The sequence below is a fragment of the Protopterus annectens genome, chromosome 6.part0 (assembly GCF_019279795.1).
Source record: "Protopterus annectens isolate FY-2018-M chromosome 6.part0, PAN1.0, whole genome shotgun sequence".
Classification (NCBI taxonomy): Eukaryota; Metazoa; Chordata; order Ceratodontiformes; family Protopteridae; genus Protopterus; species Protopterus annectens.
Genome location: NC_056737.1, coordinates 760,911,779 through 760,929,218, shown reverse-complemented (window position 1 = coordinate 760,929,218; position 17,440 = coordinate 760,911,779). Strand labels below are relative to the sequence as shown.

Here is a 17,440-nt window from a genome sequence, read left to right as displayed (position 1 = left end):
CCACCTGAATGTACCCTGCTGGACGTCTAAGAAAAATAGTCCTAAATTAAGAAGTAACCTACCAGCTCCCATAGAGACCTTACCTGGATAAAAGACAGTGAAAGTATGTGTTATAGCTTCTAGAAAAATTCTAATAATTATTTTTTATAGATACTGCTAGGTAAGGCAAGCTTCCCAGTCAGGTTAGCCAGCAGCCAAACCCCCTCCCATTTAGCTTTCTAAATTACCCTTACTTCCAGCTTATACACTCCTCTCCCTATGCCTGAAATTCCCTTTAGTAGACCTATTTGCTGCAAAAATGTGACTGGCAACTAGGGGGTGCCTTCATTCAAGCTTCCTGTATGATTAATTTCTTCACCTATTCTTAACCATACCTCCCTAGCTCTGTTCTCATTGTTCTTATGACTTACTGTTTTACCTTCTCTCCTTTGTCCTAAGCTATCTTTCATCACATTCTAAACCTCTAAAATCCCAAGTCTAGTCTTGCTAGCCTCTCAACTTTCTTCCACATTCTCTTACCTTCAGACTTACCTGCAAATTTTCACACTTCACTGATTGTCATCCTCGAAAGTCTACTCTCTCATCTCTACCCACTCCGTTCCCCTACCCTGCCCCCACTTACCACCCCTCAGTACTCCTACATTTATTCCTCCAAAAGCCACATCGCCATTACATCTACTCCAATCAAGCAGTTCACACCATTACCATTCCAACCCCCATTATCTTAACACACCCACTGTTACTTAACCACTCCTCCCTCCTTGTTACATCACCCCACCTACTTACATATCTGGTAACCTGCTTTCAGAACTCTACCTCCCATTCTTCTCCCACTTCTCAAACAAATATAATGTCTACATCAACCATCCCATATCATTTATAACTATTAATCCTGGTCTCACTCTTACTCCTCTAACCACCGCCTATTTCTTAACCTCCTATGAACAACCTCTATACTCTACCCTTCCCTTCCAAACACACTTCAACACCACCATTAGCTATCTCTCCAACCTTCCTAAACTTCATATCCAAACCCAGCTACCTACTAGCCAAATATCACTGACTAGCACACATTAAGTATACCAACCTAAATAATAGAAAACTGTTTGATTATTATTGTAAGCCCCTCCACCCTAAACACATAACACTCTTCCACTCCTTGCTAGATGGAGACATTCATACTAACCCTGGCCCAAACCATACCCTTACCACTGCAAACAGCAAGCCAAATATAACTAGTACCCTAGGACCTACCAAACCCTCTAATTCACTCTCGATAGCCCCTCTCATTATACGCAGCATTTGCAATAACATTTCTCAACTTCACGCCCTCCTAGATGTCCACCTATTTGACATCCTATGTTTATCAGAAATGTGGCTGAAACCAGCTGTTAAGGACATTGAAGTCACCCCACCTGGTTACAATATCATTAGATTAAGACCGCACAGCCAAAAAGGGAGGAGGGGTAGCAATCCTCTATAAAACAGAGCTACAAGTTAGCACTGTAAATCTTAGTCCACCTTTAGACAATAATGCTGAAATACTTGTCTCAAAATTTCAGGTCAACACTCATAAAGCCATATATATTATCTATATATATCTTCCTCCAGGAAATAACATCAGTACACTCAAGAATATCCTTAACTGGCTTTCTGTTAATCTCCCACAAGAAACCATAGTCCTAGGAGACTTTAATATCGACTGGAAGTGCTGTAGTAATGCCCACCCCACCACCCATATTAACTTTTATGGCTTCTCACAAACCATTAACTCCCCTACCAGAACCAGTAGACCCAACAACAAAGAAAGTACCTTGGACTGGATACTTACCAATAGTCCTCATCAGACTTACAAAGTAGGAACACTCCCAGATTATCTAAGTGACCATTCACTAACTTATATCATCAGACATAAAACCAACGTAACCTTCCCTAACACTTTCAGAACAGTACGCACCAAAAAGCAATTTATCCCAGAACTTTTCCAAACAGAACTCAATCAATGTAATTGGACACCACTAAAAACTCTGCCACTCAATAAAGCAGTAGAATACTTCAACTCCACATTCTTAGCCATCCTGGACCAACACGCCCCAGTACGGTCTGTCAGAAATAAAGCTAAACCAGCCCCTTGGCTCTCTAACGATACTAGGCAAAAAATCCTTCTCAGAAACAAATCCTGGGCAAAATGGTGTACTACTAAGAATCCTATAGATCAACAAACATTTAGGCAACATAGAAATAATACAAAAAAAGCCATCCTATTAGATAAAAAGAATTTGTACCTCCAATTACAGCAAACCTATCACAAGAAACCACAGAAGTTCTGGACTAGCATTAACAAACTTCTTTACCCAGGTCAATGTATCACTCCCAACCCACTAGGCTCTAACCCTGAGAATACCACACATACTGCTAATGCTTTTAATTCTTTCTTCCCAAACGCCATCCAAACTCCAGCTAGCCATCTATTTCTAGATACTTCTAAGCTGCCTACTTCTACTACAAACCCTCCCCCATCATTTCATTTACAACCAGTGGCTACTTCCTTTATTTGCTCCCTTCTCCAAAAATTAAGACCTACCACCCCCTCAGCTGACCAACTCCCAGCAGAATTCCTGCAAAAAGGAGCTAAAGCCATTGCCTATCCCATCTCCATTCTCATCAATAGAACCATTAGTGAATGAACTATCCCATCTATCTGGAAAATTTCTCATATCATCCCACTACATAAAGGGGGGAACTCCAATGACTTCTCTAACTTTTTTCCTATATGTCTGCTCTCTCCTCTTGCAAAAATAATGGAAAAGTGCATCTGTAAGCAAGTACTTAACCACCTTCTCCATAACAACTTACTTGCCAACTGTCAACATGGATTTAGACCTTTCCACAGTACCAGCACTGCCCTGCTATCCTTCACAGACTGTATCAACAAATATTGTAACAGAAATATCACCAATTCCTTTTACACATACTGAAATCCCATTCACTCGATCCTCTAGCCATGAATTGGTTCAAATCTTGCCTAGAAAACCAGCAGCAGGCAGTACTCTGGCAAAATAAACTATCTAATCACCTTCCCATTTCCCTTGGCATTCCACAGCGCTCCATATTAGGCCTATTTTCCATTTATATTAATGACCTTCAATCAGCAATTCCACACACTAACTGCATTCAATATGCAGATGACTCTACTATAATCTCTTCAGCCACTTCTCAAACTGAACTTCAGTCTCTTACCCAAAAAGCTTTCAATACTGTAGAACAAGGGTTCTCAAACCGCTGTCTCCTCCTAAACCCCCAAAAAACTAAACTGTTACTCTTCACACCAACCCGAAAGTCCACCCCTATACAATTCACACTCACATCCAATAATGGTACTCTTATTTCTCCTGACCTGACCACTAAACTCTTAGGAATAACAATAGACAACAACCTCAACTTTGATACTCATATTAACAGCACAATAAAAACAGTTAACAAAAAAAAACTTGGATCCCTTTACAGAATCAAACCCTTTCTTTCACCAGCAGCTAGGACTGCCATAGCCAGAACTCACTTAATCTCCACTCTACTCTATGTTTCACCTATATACACTAATCTTTCTAAAAACAACCTCAACAAACTGGCAACATCCTATAATAATATTGCTAGATTTGCTATAGGCTCTCTTTTCAGAACTCATCACTGTCTTAACCTAAAACAACTTGACTGGCTAGAATTTCTTAACCTGCTTCAATTTCACCAGCTTGCTATAACCCACAAGACCCTGTATCAACCCACCAACACTCCAATACTTTCTAGCCTCATTACACCTTACAATAACCTTAAGAACCTACGCTCCACAAACAAACTGCTGATCAATACTTCCAAATCCAACAGCTCTGCAGGTGACTCCCTATTCTCCAACACAGTTGGAAAACTATGGAATCAACTACCCACTGATCTCACAACTCTGACTTCTCTCTCACTCTTTAAAAGGAATCTAAAACTATTTCTCAATACTCACTGGCTATGCTCCTGTACTAACCCTGACTAACTTTTTTTCGTTTACACTAATCACCCTCTTTAATCTTACCCTTAAAGATGTTATTGCAAATACAAATTATGTAAATATGTATATTGTACCCTCTCTTATACAGTTCCCATGTTATGCTCACTATGAGTATGGTATTTTGTACAAAAAAAAAAACACTAATGATTTTATGAAACAATAGCTGTTTTGTTTAGTTTGATCTGTTTTGACTTTTTTATTAATTCTGTATGTTTCTTGGAGCATTTCTCCCGGGCCTCTACTGAAAATGGACATGTATCCAGCTAGACTAGCCCGGTCAACAAATGTAAAATAAAATAAATACAGATTTTGCAGAATGAAGTGTAACAGCAACAGAAAAGCAAAATTGCAAGCCATTATCGGGCACAATTCTCCCGAGCTAGCACTACCAGTAGACAACTCATTTATACTCTGGAGATGGACAACACTGCAGCTGTACTTTGCTTGCTTTTTTCTACTCTGCTATCGTATCAGATTGTGGAAGTATCTCTTGTATTCCAAAAGTCAGAAAGAGGCAGACACACGGAAATGGATGTTCTATTCAAATAAATTGCAGGATCCAATAGCAATAAAGTCTGAAAATATCAGAAAGACGACAGGGGATTGCTGGTGAACCCTGTATTTATTTGGACATATCAAAGAAAACTTAGATTGGGGGTGGAGGTGTTATGCATGTGGTGTCTTGACATGGAATAATCCGATTGGCTGCCACCACTTGCTCTTTGCAATGCATAGAGAATCGGCTTACTAAGATTGCTTGTATACACAGCCGATTTTCTCCAAAAAGTTAAATGTGAACATCATGTAACTCCACAATGAAAAGTAAGTTGAGAAAGTAACTGAAAAAGTTCAGGTATGTTTTCAACTTATTTTGTAAAAGTGGAGCTACAATACGGCTGTAAAGTTAGATGCGCTTGTGGAAGGGACTCTGCTGTAACTGCATACAATTACTACTTTCTCACAGTGCGCTCGGATGTAAGCACAAGAGGCACTGTAAACAAGTACTGTTGCTTTAAGATATTGCTATGGAAATATTATTTCATGCATTACTTAGTGAAGCCACAGGTCTCACAAACAGCACAGTTTTGAAGAGGGGAACATTGGAAAATGAAATATAAATTTGCAAATGTTCTCTGAGCCAAATACTAAAAAAAAAAAAAAAAAAAAAAAAAAAAAAATGACATGAAAGCTAATCATACTGAAACAACCATTTGTTTAGTGTTTAAATTTATTTATTCTTTCATTTTTGTTTTATGTTTTAACCTGGCTGATTACTACAGTTATTCCGAAATAATTTTTTTTTCTGTGTGTTCTGTTTATATGCTTTATAATTTAACAGCTGTGTAAGTGTTCTGATTAAAATAGTGCTTTTTTTAAAATATTGGTCATCATCGTTTTTGGTCTTCAACTTTATTTTAACTTTAACTACTGCGGTGGTAGCATTGTTACCTCACAGCAAGAGGTTCTCCTGTTCGATTCTCGGCTGGAGTGCATTCTGTGTGGAGTCTGCATTTCCTCCCTGCGGTCGAGTGGCCTTCAAAAGACATGCATGAATGGGCGTGCCTTCACTGAAGGTTGGGCGTCGGGCTGGCAACTCGGCACCATAAAAATCTACTGCCAGTCATTAGCGGGCCGGAGTTCCGCTGTGGCGACCCCTAAATGGGAAAAAGCCGAAAAGACAAACAAACTTTATTTTAACTTTTGGTTTGAGTAGCTGCATTTTAAATTTACTTAGTGTGTGCTTGCTCATTTGAGTTATTTTTTCTTTGTTTTGTGATGTGAAGTCTGCTTTTAGAAACATTGATTAACACTAGTTCCAAGTCAGTGTAGTTGGATACAAAGTTATTTATTATACTGTATTATTCCATATTTCTTTAGTGGTCAGTAAGTCTCATTTTATTTTACTGCGTCTTGTCCCCTAGTTCGTCTCCTAAACTTGCAGAATGTCTGCAAAAAAAGAAAGAAATCATAGAACAGATGGAGGTAAAACTGGATACTGGTATTGACAGGTAAGTGGGAAGTCTCATATTACATACTGACCTGATACTTTTTAAATAAACCTTAATGCATCAACCTTTAAGTTATATGACAAGATTTGTGTTTTGCTTCCTTTACAGTAAGCACTGTAGTGTCAAAAGAATAGATGACTCATTTATTGCAGCTAAAAGTAGGTTGCCCATAGATAAGAATGATGTCCTTCAATTGTACTGTTGCAGTATTTTTAACGTGAGGGATTCCTCACCTAGGACAGCACAATGTCCGTCCAGTGTACCAAAGCCTTTTACTACCTAAGGTACGCCGTACATCACACGTATGCTTCTTGCGTACATAGGGCATAAAAGTGACATCCGGATGTACCATCCTCAGAACAACTCCGCTGCCAGTCCAGACGCCATTTTTGATCGTCAGTCTGCTTGCCCAAGTCATTTGCTAGTGTATCAAACCATTCAGATAAGTGCCCAGTTGGGGTTTTCTTTATCTTATTAACTGCTGCTTTTTTGCTTTGGGTTTTTCATGTCATTCCTTTTGCTTAGGGGCCTACTCATAATCTCAAAACTTGCAGTATTTGTCAAGTCTTTGTGCCGAAGACTTTACGTAGTTGTCTGTCTTCTCTTGCCTTTTTTTTGGAAAATCAGTGTCTTAAACTTTTAGCGAAAGATGCTATGGGGGAACTTCTAAGCCTGACAGTGAATCTTCAGTGAAGAGAAAGGCCAAAAAAACAAGGTTGGACTGTTCCATTGCAGCTCCTGTGTTGGCCATCTCTCTCAAGGTTGATGAAAGCCTGGAGTGTGTTGCCCAGTTCTGGGGTCAGATTCTTCGGATGGGACTGTGTCTGAGGCTGACATGGATCTGATAACAGGCATGTCCCTGGAGGCATTGCAAGCATCAGTTTCAGATGGTCAGGAGAAACCAAGACTTGTTATTACTGAAGAGCCTGGGGGGGGGTCCTCAAATTCTGGTGAGGGAGGAAGTTCTGACAGTTATGGAGTACAGGCCGATGTTGGGCCCTTCCACTTTTCATAAGGCAGACGTCCAGTTAAGGAAAAAGCAAAAGACTAAGCATGATGTTCTTCGTGTTTCACTGTTGCAGTTATTACATTTGGGTTATCCTGCTGGCAGGTTGCCCTCAGTCAGCCTGAATTCCAAAGTCTTGGGTCCTGAGTCGGTTGCTGTCGCCTCTTTCCTGACATCAGGTCATCAGGGGTATAAAAGATGCAGCCAACGCCATTTTATTCATTCTTTCTTGCCGCGCGGTGCCCGAAGCAGAAGCAGTTCGCAAGTGCCAGTTGGCCGACTCCTGAGATTTTCATGTTCAAATTTCAGATCCGAAGTCTTCATTAAAAGCTAAGTACCCCGTTGGGGAAACTTTTTTCTTGCTCCAGACCGATGTCAGAAAAAGTTAATAATTGTATTTCTTGTGGGAAGCAAATACCTCATAAGGACTTTCATTCTTACTGTAGTCCTTGCCTAGGCCCTGACCACGACGTTGGTAGTTGTTGGTTTTGTGCTAGATTTAACCAACACACTATTAAGCATCGGTACGATTTTGCATTAAGCTATTTTGGGCGAAGATTTAATTATACAATGTCGTCGAATAGCCATCCGAACGCAAAGAAAAGGTCAGGCAACCGAGGTCCAAAACCGACAACAAAGCTTCTCCTAAGCAAGTTGCCGGTTCTCAGTGAGGCACTTTCGCAGCCCATGACACCCGCTACTTTAGAGTCGCAGGCCGCTACCAACTCCCACGTGGAGTCTGCCAGGCCACAGGAAACCCAAGGTATTGGAGCCTCGGAGATTATTCCCTCAGATGGGTCCGGAGCCGCTGAGTAGGCATCAGCTTCTGAGGGTGTATTCAGACCTAAACAATTATATATTAAACCGACTTCAAAGACTAAAACACCTTTAAAGGCAAAGAAACACGTTCACCAGTCACAAGGACAGGCCTGCATGCCCAAAAAACAGATGCTCAAAATGGCCAAAGACTTAATTACCTTGATCAGGGGTTCCCATCCCCCTCCTGATAAAAGGCCTAGGCAAGAGACAGACTATGAATCTTCAGATCAGGTTTCCATTTCTTCTGATTCCTCTTCTGATCAGGAATATTCTCTTCCCCCTATGAGGATTCTGATGCTGAAGAATCAATTCCTTCAGCTTCTCCTCCTGAGGACTACTCTTTTGGGGAAACCTTGCATACCATGAGGGAGCATTTCCACTGGGAGAGCCAAGATTTTTCAAAGTCTTAAGAAAAAGCTCATTCCTTTTACTACCCCAACACAGGCCTCTAGCTGTTCCACCTGTGTCGGACATTGTAGATGATGTGTTCTCGGAGTCTAGTCTGACCCCTGACTCTTACCTCCAGCTCCTGTTAAGCCGGACAGATACTACAGGGTCCCTGACTCTCATAAATTCCTTTTCAAAAACCCTACTGCAGACCTAGAAACTGTTTCTCAGGGTCCAAAAGGGGTCAAGGCTTCTACTGCAAAAAATTCTACACCCTCTGACAGGGATTCTAGGGCTCTGGATAGATGGGGGAAAAAGATATACACATCTGCTACTTTGGCTTTAAGGGCCTTAAATTGCCAGTTTCATATGCTCAAATATCAGCAATATATCATGACACTGCTTAAACAGAAAATGATGGCAAATTCTGAATGTGCAGAAAACAAAGAAATGCAGGATTTATTGCATGCAGTTGAACAAGTTGGAAAGCATACTTTGCAATGTGGGTTTGATTCTCTGGAGGCCTCCTGCAGGGCTGTTGTTACGGGTTCTGTCATTAGGAGGCATGCTTGGTTAAAGGAACAAAATCTGCCTGACCATGTTAAAGCAAAATTATTAGATGCTCCTTTACAACATGATACCTTGTTTGGTGTTAAGGCAGAAGAGGTGTTAAAGAAAATGGAGGACAAAGCTAAATCTATGCAAACGGTCAAGGATTTCTTACAGGTACAGCCACCTAGATTTAGCAGTCACTGGCCTACAAAGAACTGGTCCTTTCCAGTCTTAGACAGACCTCAAAGGGGCAGATCCAGACGCCCTAGAGGCAATTCACAGCCGCAAGGATCCTACAGGTCTAAGAAGTGGAATGCTTCTACCTCCAAAGGTGGAGAGGACAAATCACAATCATACAGGAAACAGTCCCAATGACTTCCCCCTGCCTGCGCCAAGCACTTAACTTCTGGCAGCACCCTAAGGGGGAAAACTAGCACTTTTTTCTCAAAATTGGCACATTATAACCCAGGACAAATGGGTTCTAGACATAGTGTCACAAGACTACAAGTTTCATTTCCATACCCTGCCAAGGGCAAACGGTTGGCCATACCTGCCAAAAAATCAATGGGCAGAGGCTCAAAAACAAGTCGCAGCTCTCATGGACATGAGAGCTATTCAACAAGTACCACAGCAAGAGCAGGTACAAGGATTTTACTCAAGACTGTTCTTGGTACCCAGAAAGGCCAAAGCATGGAGACCAATACTGGACCTGTCTATTCTAAACACTTTCCTGGATATACCAAAATTCAAGATGTTGGCCTTACAGCAGCTTTTGCCCATGCTGGGCAGCAAGGCTTGGCTCGTGACTTTAGACCTAAAAGAGGCATGCCTGCATGTCCCAATCAGACAGTCATGCAGAAGATACCTCAGATTCAAGGCTGGCTCAAAGCATTACCAATTCTCTGCACTGCCCTTTGGCTTATCTACTGCGCCCAGGGTCTTCACAAAGTGCCTGGCACCAGTAATTGCTTACTGCAGACAAAGAGGAATACAAACATATCCTTACTTGGACGACTGCTTCATACAAGCAGAGAACAAGGACATTCTACAACAGCATCTGACTTTTGTGATAAGACTTTTAACAGGCCTAGGGTACACAGTCAACAAAAAGAAATTAAAACTAGTACCCTCTCAAGAGATAATATTCCTGGGTGCAAGATTAAACACAACTGCCCAGATGGCTTATCTCACTCCAGACAAACAAAGGCAACTGACTACCTATTTCAAGGAAATGGCAACAAAGGCCCAGTTATCTGCAAGAAAAATTCTGCAGGCTTTGGGCTTCATGGCATCCTGCATCTTACTAATTCCATATGCAAGACTGCATATGAGGAAAATTCAATGGTACCTAAAAAGTGTCTGGACACAACATTGCCACAGCCTGGAAACAATGATTACTCTAATTCCCTGCCTGCAACAGGAATTTTGATGGTGGGCAAAGGCTGGTCACCAAAACAAGGGACAGCAATTCTCACTACCCCCCAGTTAGGCAGAGTCTAACGACGGATGCATCAGATTATGCCTGGGGGGCACACATGGCAGGAAGAGGCATTCAGGGCACCTGGTCCACAAACCAAAAGCATCTACATATCGATCAAAAAGAGATACTAGCTGTTCAGAGTGCCCTGACAGCCTTCAAGGACTTACTTCATCCGGGACAACTACTGATAAAGACAGAGACAACACCACGGTCATGTGGTACATAAGCAGGGGGGGCACTCATTCATACCCCTGTGCAGACTAGCCATGGCTTTATGGGACACAGCATTGACTTACCAAGTTCATCTGCAGGCACAATTCCTGCCATGAGAGGAAAATACTCTGGCAGACGAACTAAGCAGAAACCTCATGGATCCCCACGAGTGGCACCTGGATCCACAAGTCTTCAGCATGATAACAATGAAATGGGGACGCCCGGACATAGATCTATTTGCCTCCTCAAAACAATCAACTGAAAAGATTCTGCACAAGGACTTATCACAGACAAGCTTGGAAAGTGGACGCCTTATCTTTCAACTGGACAAACCTATTAGTATATGCCTTTCCTCCACTGCCTCTCCTCCCCAAGGTACTCCTAAAGGTCAGGCAGGAGAAACCAAAAATGATTCTGATTGCCCCAGACTGGCCACGCCAGTACTGGTATCCGATCTGAAGGAACTTGTCCCAATGCCCAGCCTGGACCTTACCTCAAATACCTCATCTACTGTCCCAGCAAAACAATCCGATTCTGCACAGCCAACTCAGGACCCTAAACCTGGCAGCATGGCGGATAATGTAGCCATACAAACCACACCTCTCAGTAAAGCTGTGATGGATGTCATTTTAGAAGCCAGAAGGCGTAGTACTAGAAAATCCTATGCTAGGAAATTGAAGAGATTTTGCGCTTGGAACCAAGCTCAAGGAACTGATACAGCTGTCCCAAATATTCCTCAGATTTTGCAATATTTAACTGAGATGCTGGACAAAGGCCTATCTTTTTCATCAATTAAAATCCATGCCTTTGCCATTTCAGCTCATTACAATACATAGCCACCACTCTTTTCTCATCCTTTATTAAGGCAGTACCTCAGAGGAGCCAAAAACTTAAGGCCTCCAAGGAGAACGCCAATACCTGCATGGGACTTCAGTTGTGTCTTGGAAAAACTCACCTTACCTCCTTTTGAGCCAGCTGCTACTGCGGACATAAAGTTCTTATGGAAAACAACTCTGCTCCTAGCAATAACTTCTGCAAGACGAGTTTCAGAGCTACAGGCTCTCATGGCTGTGGAACCCTTTATCATTTTCTGTCCAGACAGGGTCTATCTGAGAACAAACCCTACATTTATGCCTAAGGTGTGGTATCCAGTATAGCCCTTAACCAAACAGTTAATTTGCCAACTTTTTATCCAAATCCACAAAACAAGGGGGAGAAAATTCTGCATTCTTTGGACGTACACAGACAACTAAGATTCTACTTGGAGAAAACTAAAGTTTTCAGAAAGACAGAGCAATTACTAGTGGCATATGCCACAGCATCACAAGGAAAGGCTATCTCCAAGCAGACTATTTCAAAGTGCATAGGTCACTGCATTCGTTTCTGCTACTCACAGCATGGCAAACCAGTGCCTAAGGGCATTAGGCCACATTCAACCAGAGCTGCAGCCACGTCTGCAGCCTTTCTCAGGGGAGTACCAACCAAAGACATTTTGGAGGTTGCTACTTGGAGTTCAGTGCATACCTTTACAAAACATTACAATCTGCCTTTTTATTCTAAATCCAGGGCAGGCTTTGCCACTGCAGTTGTGCAGGGCCTCATAGCCGCTCCTAATACGGTTTAGCTCCAGCCCCCCAACCATAGCTTTGGGATTCAACCCAAATGTAATGACTGCAACAGTGAAACACGAAGAACATAGTACAGTTGTGTACACTTACCATAAATGTCGATGTTCGAGTGTATTCACTGTTGCAGTCCAGGTTACCCACCCGCCATCCCCCTTATTTTTGCTGGAACTTATCTTTACTTCTCTAATCTATGCAACCTAGGTGGTGTATTTGCTTATAGATGAAGATAAAGCTTATTTTGGTGCATGTATGTTTTGCTTACATAATTTTAGCCTACCATTTTGGGGGCATCTGACATCTGGGGCAAGCGAAACTAAATAAAATGGCGTCGGCTGCATCTTTTTATACCTCTGACGACCTGACATCAGGGAAGAGGTGACAGCAACCGACTCAGAACCCAAGACTTTGGAATTCAGGCCGACTGAGGGCAACCTGCCAGCAGGATAACCCAAATGTAATGACTGCAACAGTGAATACACTCGAACTTCTACATTTGTGGTAAGTGTACACAACTGTACTTTTCTTCTTCTAGGGACCATGTGGCAGAGTTTCATCCAAGGCTTATTTAATGCCATTATGGCTCTGAAGCCTCCTTCAGGGGTCTATGTTCCTGCTCCTCCTTGGACATCTTCCCCTCACAAGAGGGCAAGGGAGTAGGATTCTTCTGATGAAGAGGTTTCCTTGGATAAGAAATCTTTGTCCTATTCCACCCAAATGTCATCACTTTTATAGTATGCTTCTCCTGAAGAGGAATCTACTAGTCCAGCATCTCCTGTTGAGATTACTTTTGGGGATACTGTTGCTAAGATGAGGGAGTACGTCAAGTGGGACTTCTCCCAAGTTTCTGATGTGCAAAAGAGATATTTTGAGCTCCTACAAATAGTCGTCTTTACCACTTTTACCTGCTGTACTGGCTGCCTTATCCTCAGCATCTCAGGCTCTTGGTTCTCAGCTCCCTGCCCTAAGAAGCCAAACAGTTTCTACAAAGTGCCTGATTGCAAATTTCTTTGTAAGTGCCTGTCTGCTGACCCTTCTGTGGTCTCTGTGGCTTCAGATAAGTCTTCAAAATTACTGCCCACCACTAAACGTCTTCCCTCTGATAAGGAAAGCAGGACAATGGAAAGACTGGGAAAGAAGATCTGTACTTCTGCCACCATTGCCTTTAGTGCTATTAATTAACAAACTCATATAACTAGATGTATTTTGACCCTCCTGTTCTAGGCTACGCGAGCTATTTCTGATCTTCCATATTCTGAGGGGAAAACTTCTGCCTTGTCTTTGTTAGGGGCTTCCTCTCAGGTGACTCCATTCTGTGAAGTGTAGCTATGATACAGCAGGAGCTTCTGCTAGGGCTGCTGCTTCAGGATCTGTATTGAGGAGGTATTCCTGGCTAAGTCTTCAACCACTCCCAGATGACATAAAAGTTAAGTTGCTTGATGCAACTTTAGATGACAATGGCTTGGTACTGCTGCTGCTGACTTGATCAAGTCTTTGCAGGAGAAAGGCAAGGAGTTACAAGACTTGAAACGTCTTTTGGTTTCACCTGTACCTAAGTTCCAAAGGAATTATCCTTCCAAGCCAGCTTTTGTTTGGAGACAGACCTGTCTTTCTCCTAAAAGTAAGAAAAGTGGAAGGAGGGCTTCTCCACCTAAGACTACTCAGGCTTCTGCACAGAAGCAGCCTTTTCCTGACAAGCCAGGTAGTATCTGTCACTCTCTTCTCAACCTCATTCCTTCTCCATTTCGTCTCTCTCTGTCACTTCCAGTTTGGTCAGGCATTACCAAAGACTCATGAGTTCGTTCAGTAATTCAACAAGGGTATTTTATGGTTTGGAAATCCCTTCCTCCTTTCATGGGCATTGCTCAACCACCTCAGGAACAGCTACATTTATTCCTAGAGGTACTTCAGGAACTGTTAAATCAGGGAACTACTCTACAGGTTCCACAGGATCAAAGAGGAAAAGGATTTTATTCAAGAATGTTTGTGGTTCCCAGAAAGGAAGGTCTTTGGAGACCCATTCTGGATCTTTCACACCTAACTACTTTTCTGAAGATTCCTTCCTTTCGCATGATATCTCTACAGACTTTGTTGCTGTTACCTCCTCCTCAGCCTTTCATGGCTTTTCTGGATATCAAGGATGCCTACCTTCGCTTACCTATTCATCCTTTTACATGAAATTTTTATGCTTCTCTTTTGCTTCTTGGCATTTTCAGTTCTCTGCTTTGCCCTTTGGCTTTTCTACTACACCAAGGGTATTCACCAAATGCCTAGCTGCTGTGATTCCTTTTTGTAGGTTTCAAGGCATCCAAGTTTTTCCTTACCTGGGCAATCTCCTGTTTCAAGCATCCTCTCCAGAGACGTTAATGCAAAACCTCCAGTTTGCAATTACTCTTTTGCAAAGTTTGGGGTTCACAATAAACTTCAAAAAAAGTCATCTCTAGCACCTTCTCAAGATCATGTTTTCCTAGGATGCAAGATTCAGACTATACCCATGCTGACAACCTGCCTCCACCAAAGGCTTTGACTGGCATTGCCTGCTTTCAAAATCTTATTCCTCTGACCTCTGTCACAGCATGAGAGTTTCTGAGACTTCTGGGATTTATGGCATCCGCCATCCCTATGTTACCTTTAGTCAAACTCCTCACAAAGAAATTTCAGTGGTTCTGAAATCTGTCTGGCAGCAGCATGGGCATCACCTGGAATTTGCAGTTCCTCCTCTTCCCTGCCTAAAGAAGAAGCTTCAGTGGTGGATTCAGAAGATATCTCTGAACCCAGACCTTCCCTTTAATCCATCGCTTCCATCTCCAGAACTGTTCATAGACACCTCAGAGGTAGGTCGGGGAGCAGCCTTTGGCACAGTGAGAGTCCAAGGGGTCTGGTTTCCACTTTAGCAAAAGGGGCACATCAACATCAGAGATGAGAGTGCTCCTGCTGGTTCTGCAGGCCTTCCATCCCTTTTTTTTCTCCAGGTCCTCTTAGTGCTTACTGACAACACCACAGTCCTGTGGTATGTAAACAGACAGGGAAACAAAATCTTACCTTCTCTGTAGGTTTGCTGTCATGGTGTAGGAGCTTACGGTTCAGCATCATGTGACTCTTCAGGCAGTTTATATCAAAATTACGTGGCAGACACTGGGCAAGTCCTTGACTCAATCCCATGAATGGATGCTCAACAGGATGTTTCTGGACATTGTTCATAAGTGGGGTACTCCTCAAATAGATCTTTTTGTCTCCACTTCGAAAAAAACTTCCTCAACTTTGTGTCAGAGTCCCAAGTCCTCTAGTTTGGAAGGTGGATGCCCTCTCTTTCTCTTGGAAGGGGATGTTTTTATGTGCATTCCCCCCTTCCTCTCATTCTGAAAGTCCTGTTCAAGATTCAACAGGACAAACCCAAAATCATACTGGTGACTCCCTTTTGGCCAAGACAGTATTGGTTCCCTCTTCTGCATTTAGCCAAGGGCAATTATCACTAGTTACCTCATAGGGTGGACCTACTTGCACAAGACCAAGGATCTCTAATCCATCCCTACCTGTCCTCTCTTCAGCTGACTGTGTGGGTGATAAGATTTTGATTCCTTATAGACACCTTTTCTCTGAGGACGTGCTTAGTGTTTTACAGGAGGCCAGGAAACCCAATACTAAGAAACCCTACATATCTGAATGGAAAAGGTTTTCCAGCTGGTGTCATAGGTTCATAGGTTCATACTAGGCTATCTGCCCAAGGGCATTTATAAGCCTAGCCCATAGTTATGTGGCTTTCGCCACCCCTTTAGTTTGAATAAAAACTATGCCTATCATTTTTCTGTGCCTCTGTCAAGCAGTGACACTGAAGTAATCCCTGGGGTATATCTGCGATCTCCCATCCATTGGTCAAGATTCCTCTTGAACAAGGCCAGCGAGGTGCTCTGCCTCACATGTACCGGGATTTTGTTCCACAATCTGTCCCTCCAGCACGTTCTATTTATAACCGTGTCAAGGTTTAAGTCTCCCGCCCTTGTGGTTCTGAGGGATCTAGATTTTTTGAGGTGAAGCATATTCATCAAATCTGGGTTTGACATGGCCTTATATGTCAGGCACAGGTCACCTCTGAGCAAGCGGTATGAGACTGAATAGAGCTGGAGTTCTTTCAGTCGGGCAGCATAAGACATATTTTTGAGACCCTTTATCCTTTTGGTGAGGAACTTTTGGGGCCTTTCAAGCTGCAGCAGGTATCTGGTCAGATACATTCGAGCGGGCATTGTACTCAATCATAGGTCTAATGAGTGATGAGTACAGGGGGACGATGACCTCCCTTGATCTAGATGTGAATCCCTTCATGATCAGGTGGGCGATATAGAAGGTTTTCCTAACTACTTTAGCAACATGAGTGTCAAGCGAAGGCTACTGTCAACTTGGGTCCCCAGATCCCTGATGACTTTTCTGTGCTCAGTGGATTGCCACCTATATGGTAGCTAGGGGTAACCTTGTTTTTCCCGAAGGGTATGACTATGCATTTTTGGCGTTTAACTTCAGGCCATGGCTCTGGCACCAGTTATCCGTTTCTGTGAGGCCCTTCTGGAGGATATCTGTGTCAGATGTGTTTTCGACTATGGCCCAGTTTGCAGTCATCTGCAAACTTTGTCAGCCATAACCCTCCTGTGTTTGCTTGTACTTCAGAAAAGTAGATGCCGAACAAGAGTGGACCCAGGACTGAGCCCTGTGGGACACCACTTGTGACAGGCTTTGAGTCTGACATGGCTCCAGCAACTCTGACCCTGTGGGTTCTGTCACTTAGCCAGTTTGCAACCCATCTTGTGATGTATGGGTTTACATTCAAGCTGATGAGTTTTTCGATGATACCTGAGTGGGGTATTGTGTGAAGGCCTTTGCCAGGTCGAGGTAGGCTGTATGGACTGCCTTTCCCTCATCAATGGCCTTGGTGACTGTCTCGAAAAAGTCAACCAAGTTTAAGAGGCAGGATCTGCCTTTGACAAAGCCAAACTGGGTTGGATCCAAAGTCTGCAAGTTCCCTATGTCTTTATTTATGAGTTCCATTATGATCCTCTCCATGGCTTTGCAGATAAGGCTTGTCAAGCTAATGGGCGGTAATTTCCAGGGTCTGTGGAGGCACCGCCCTTATGAAGTGGGACCACAGTGCGTCGCCACTCCTTGGGTACATATCCTGAGGTGAGGCTAAGATTAAACAGCTGTCCTAACTGTGGGTTTAATTCCTCGTTGAGTTCATGAAGCACACAGCCGGGGACACCATCCGGTCCCATGGATGCTGTGTTTTTGCCTTAGTGAGGGCAGTTC

At 42.9% G+C, this 17,440-nt stretch overlaps 1 protein-coding gene across 1 annotated transcript in view; it reads left to right on the top strand.

Moving 5' to 3' along the window:
• EXOC5 (exocyst complex component 5) overlaps positions 1-17,440 on the top strand; it is a gene marked incomplete in the record, with an annotated part of 1,512,951 nt that overhangs the window by 1,166,383 nt on the left and 329,128 nt on the right. Inside the window, 1 exon segment of the mRNA XM_044074439.1 lies at positions 5,977-6,063. Within this exon segment, the coding sequence (XP_043930374.1) occupies positions 5,977-6,063 (87 nt within the window).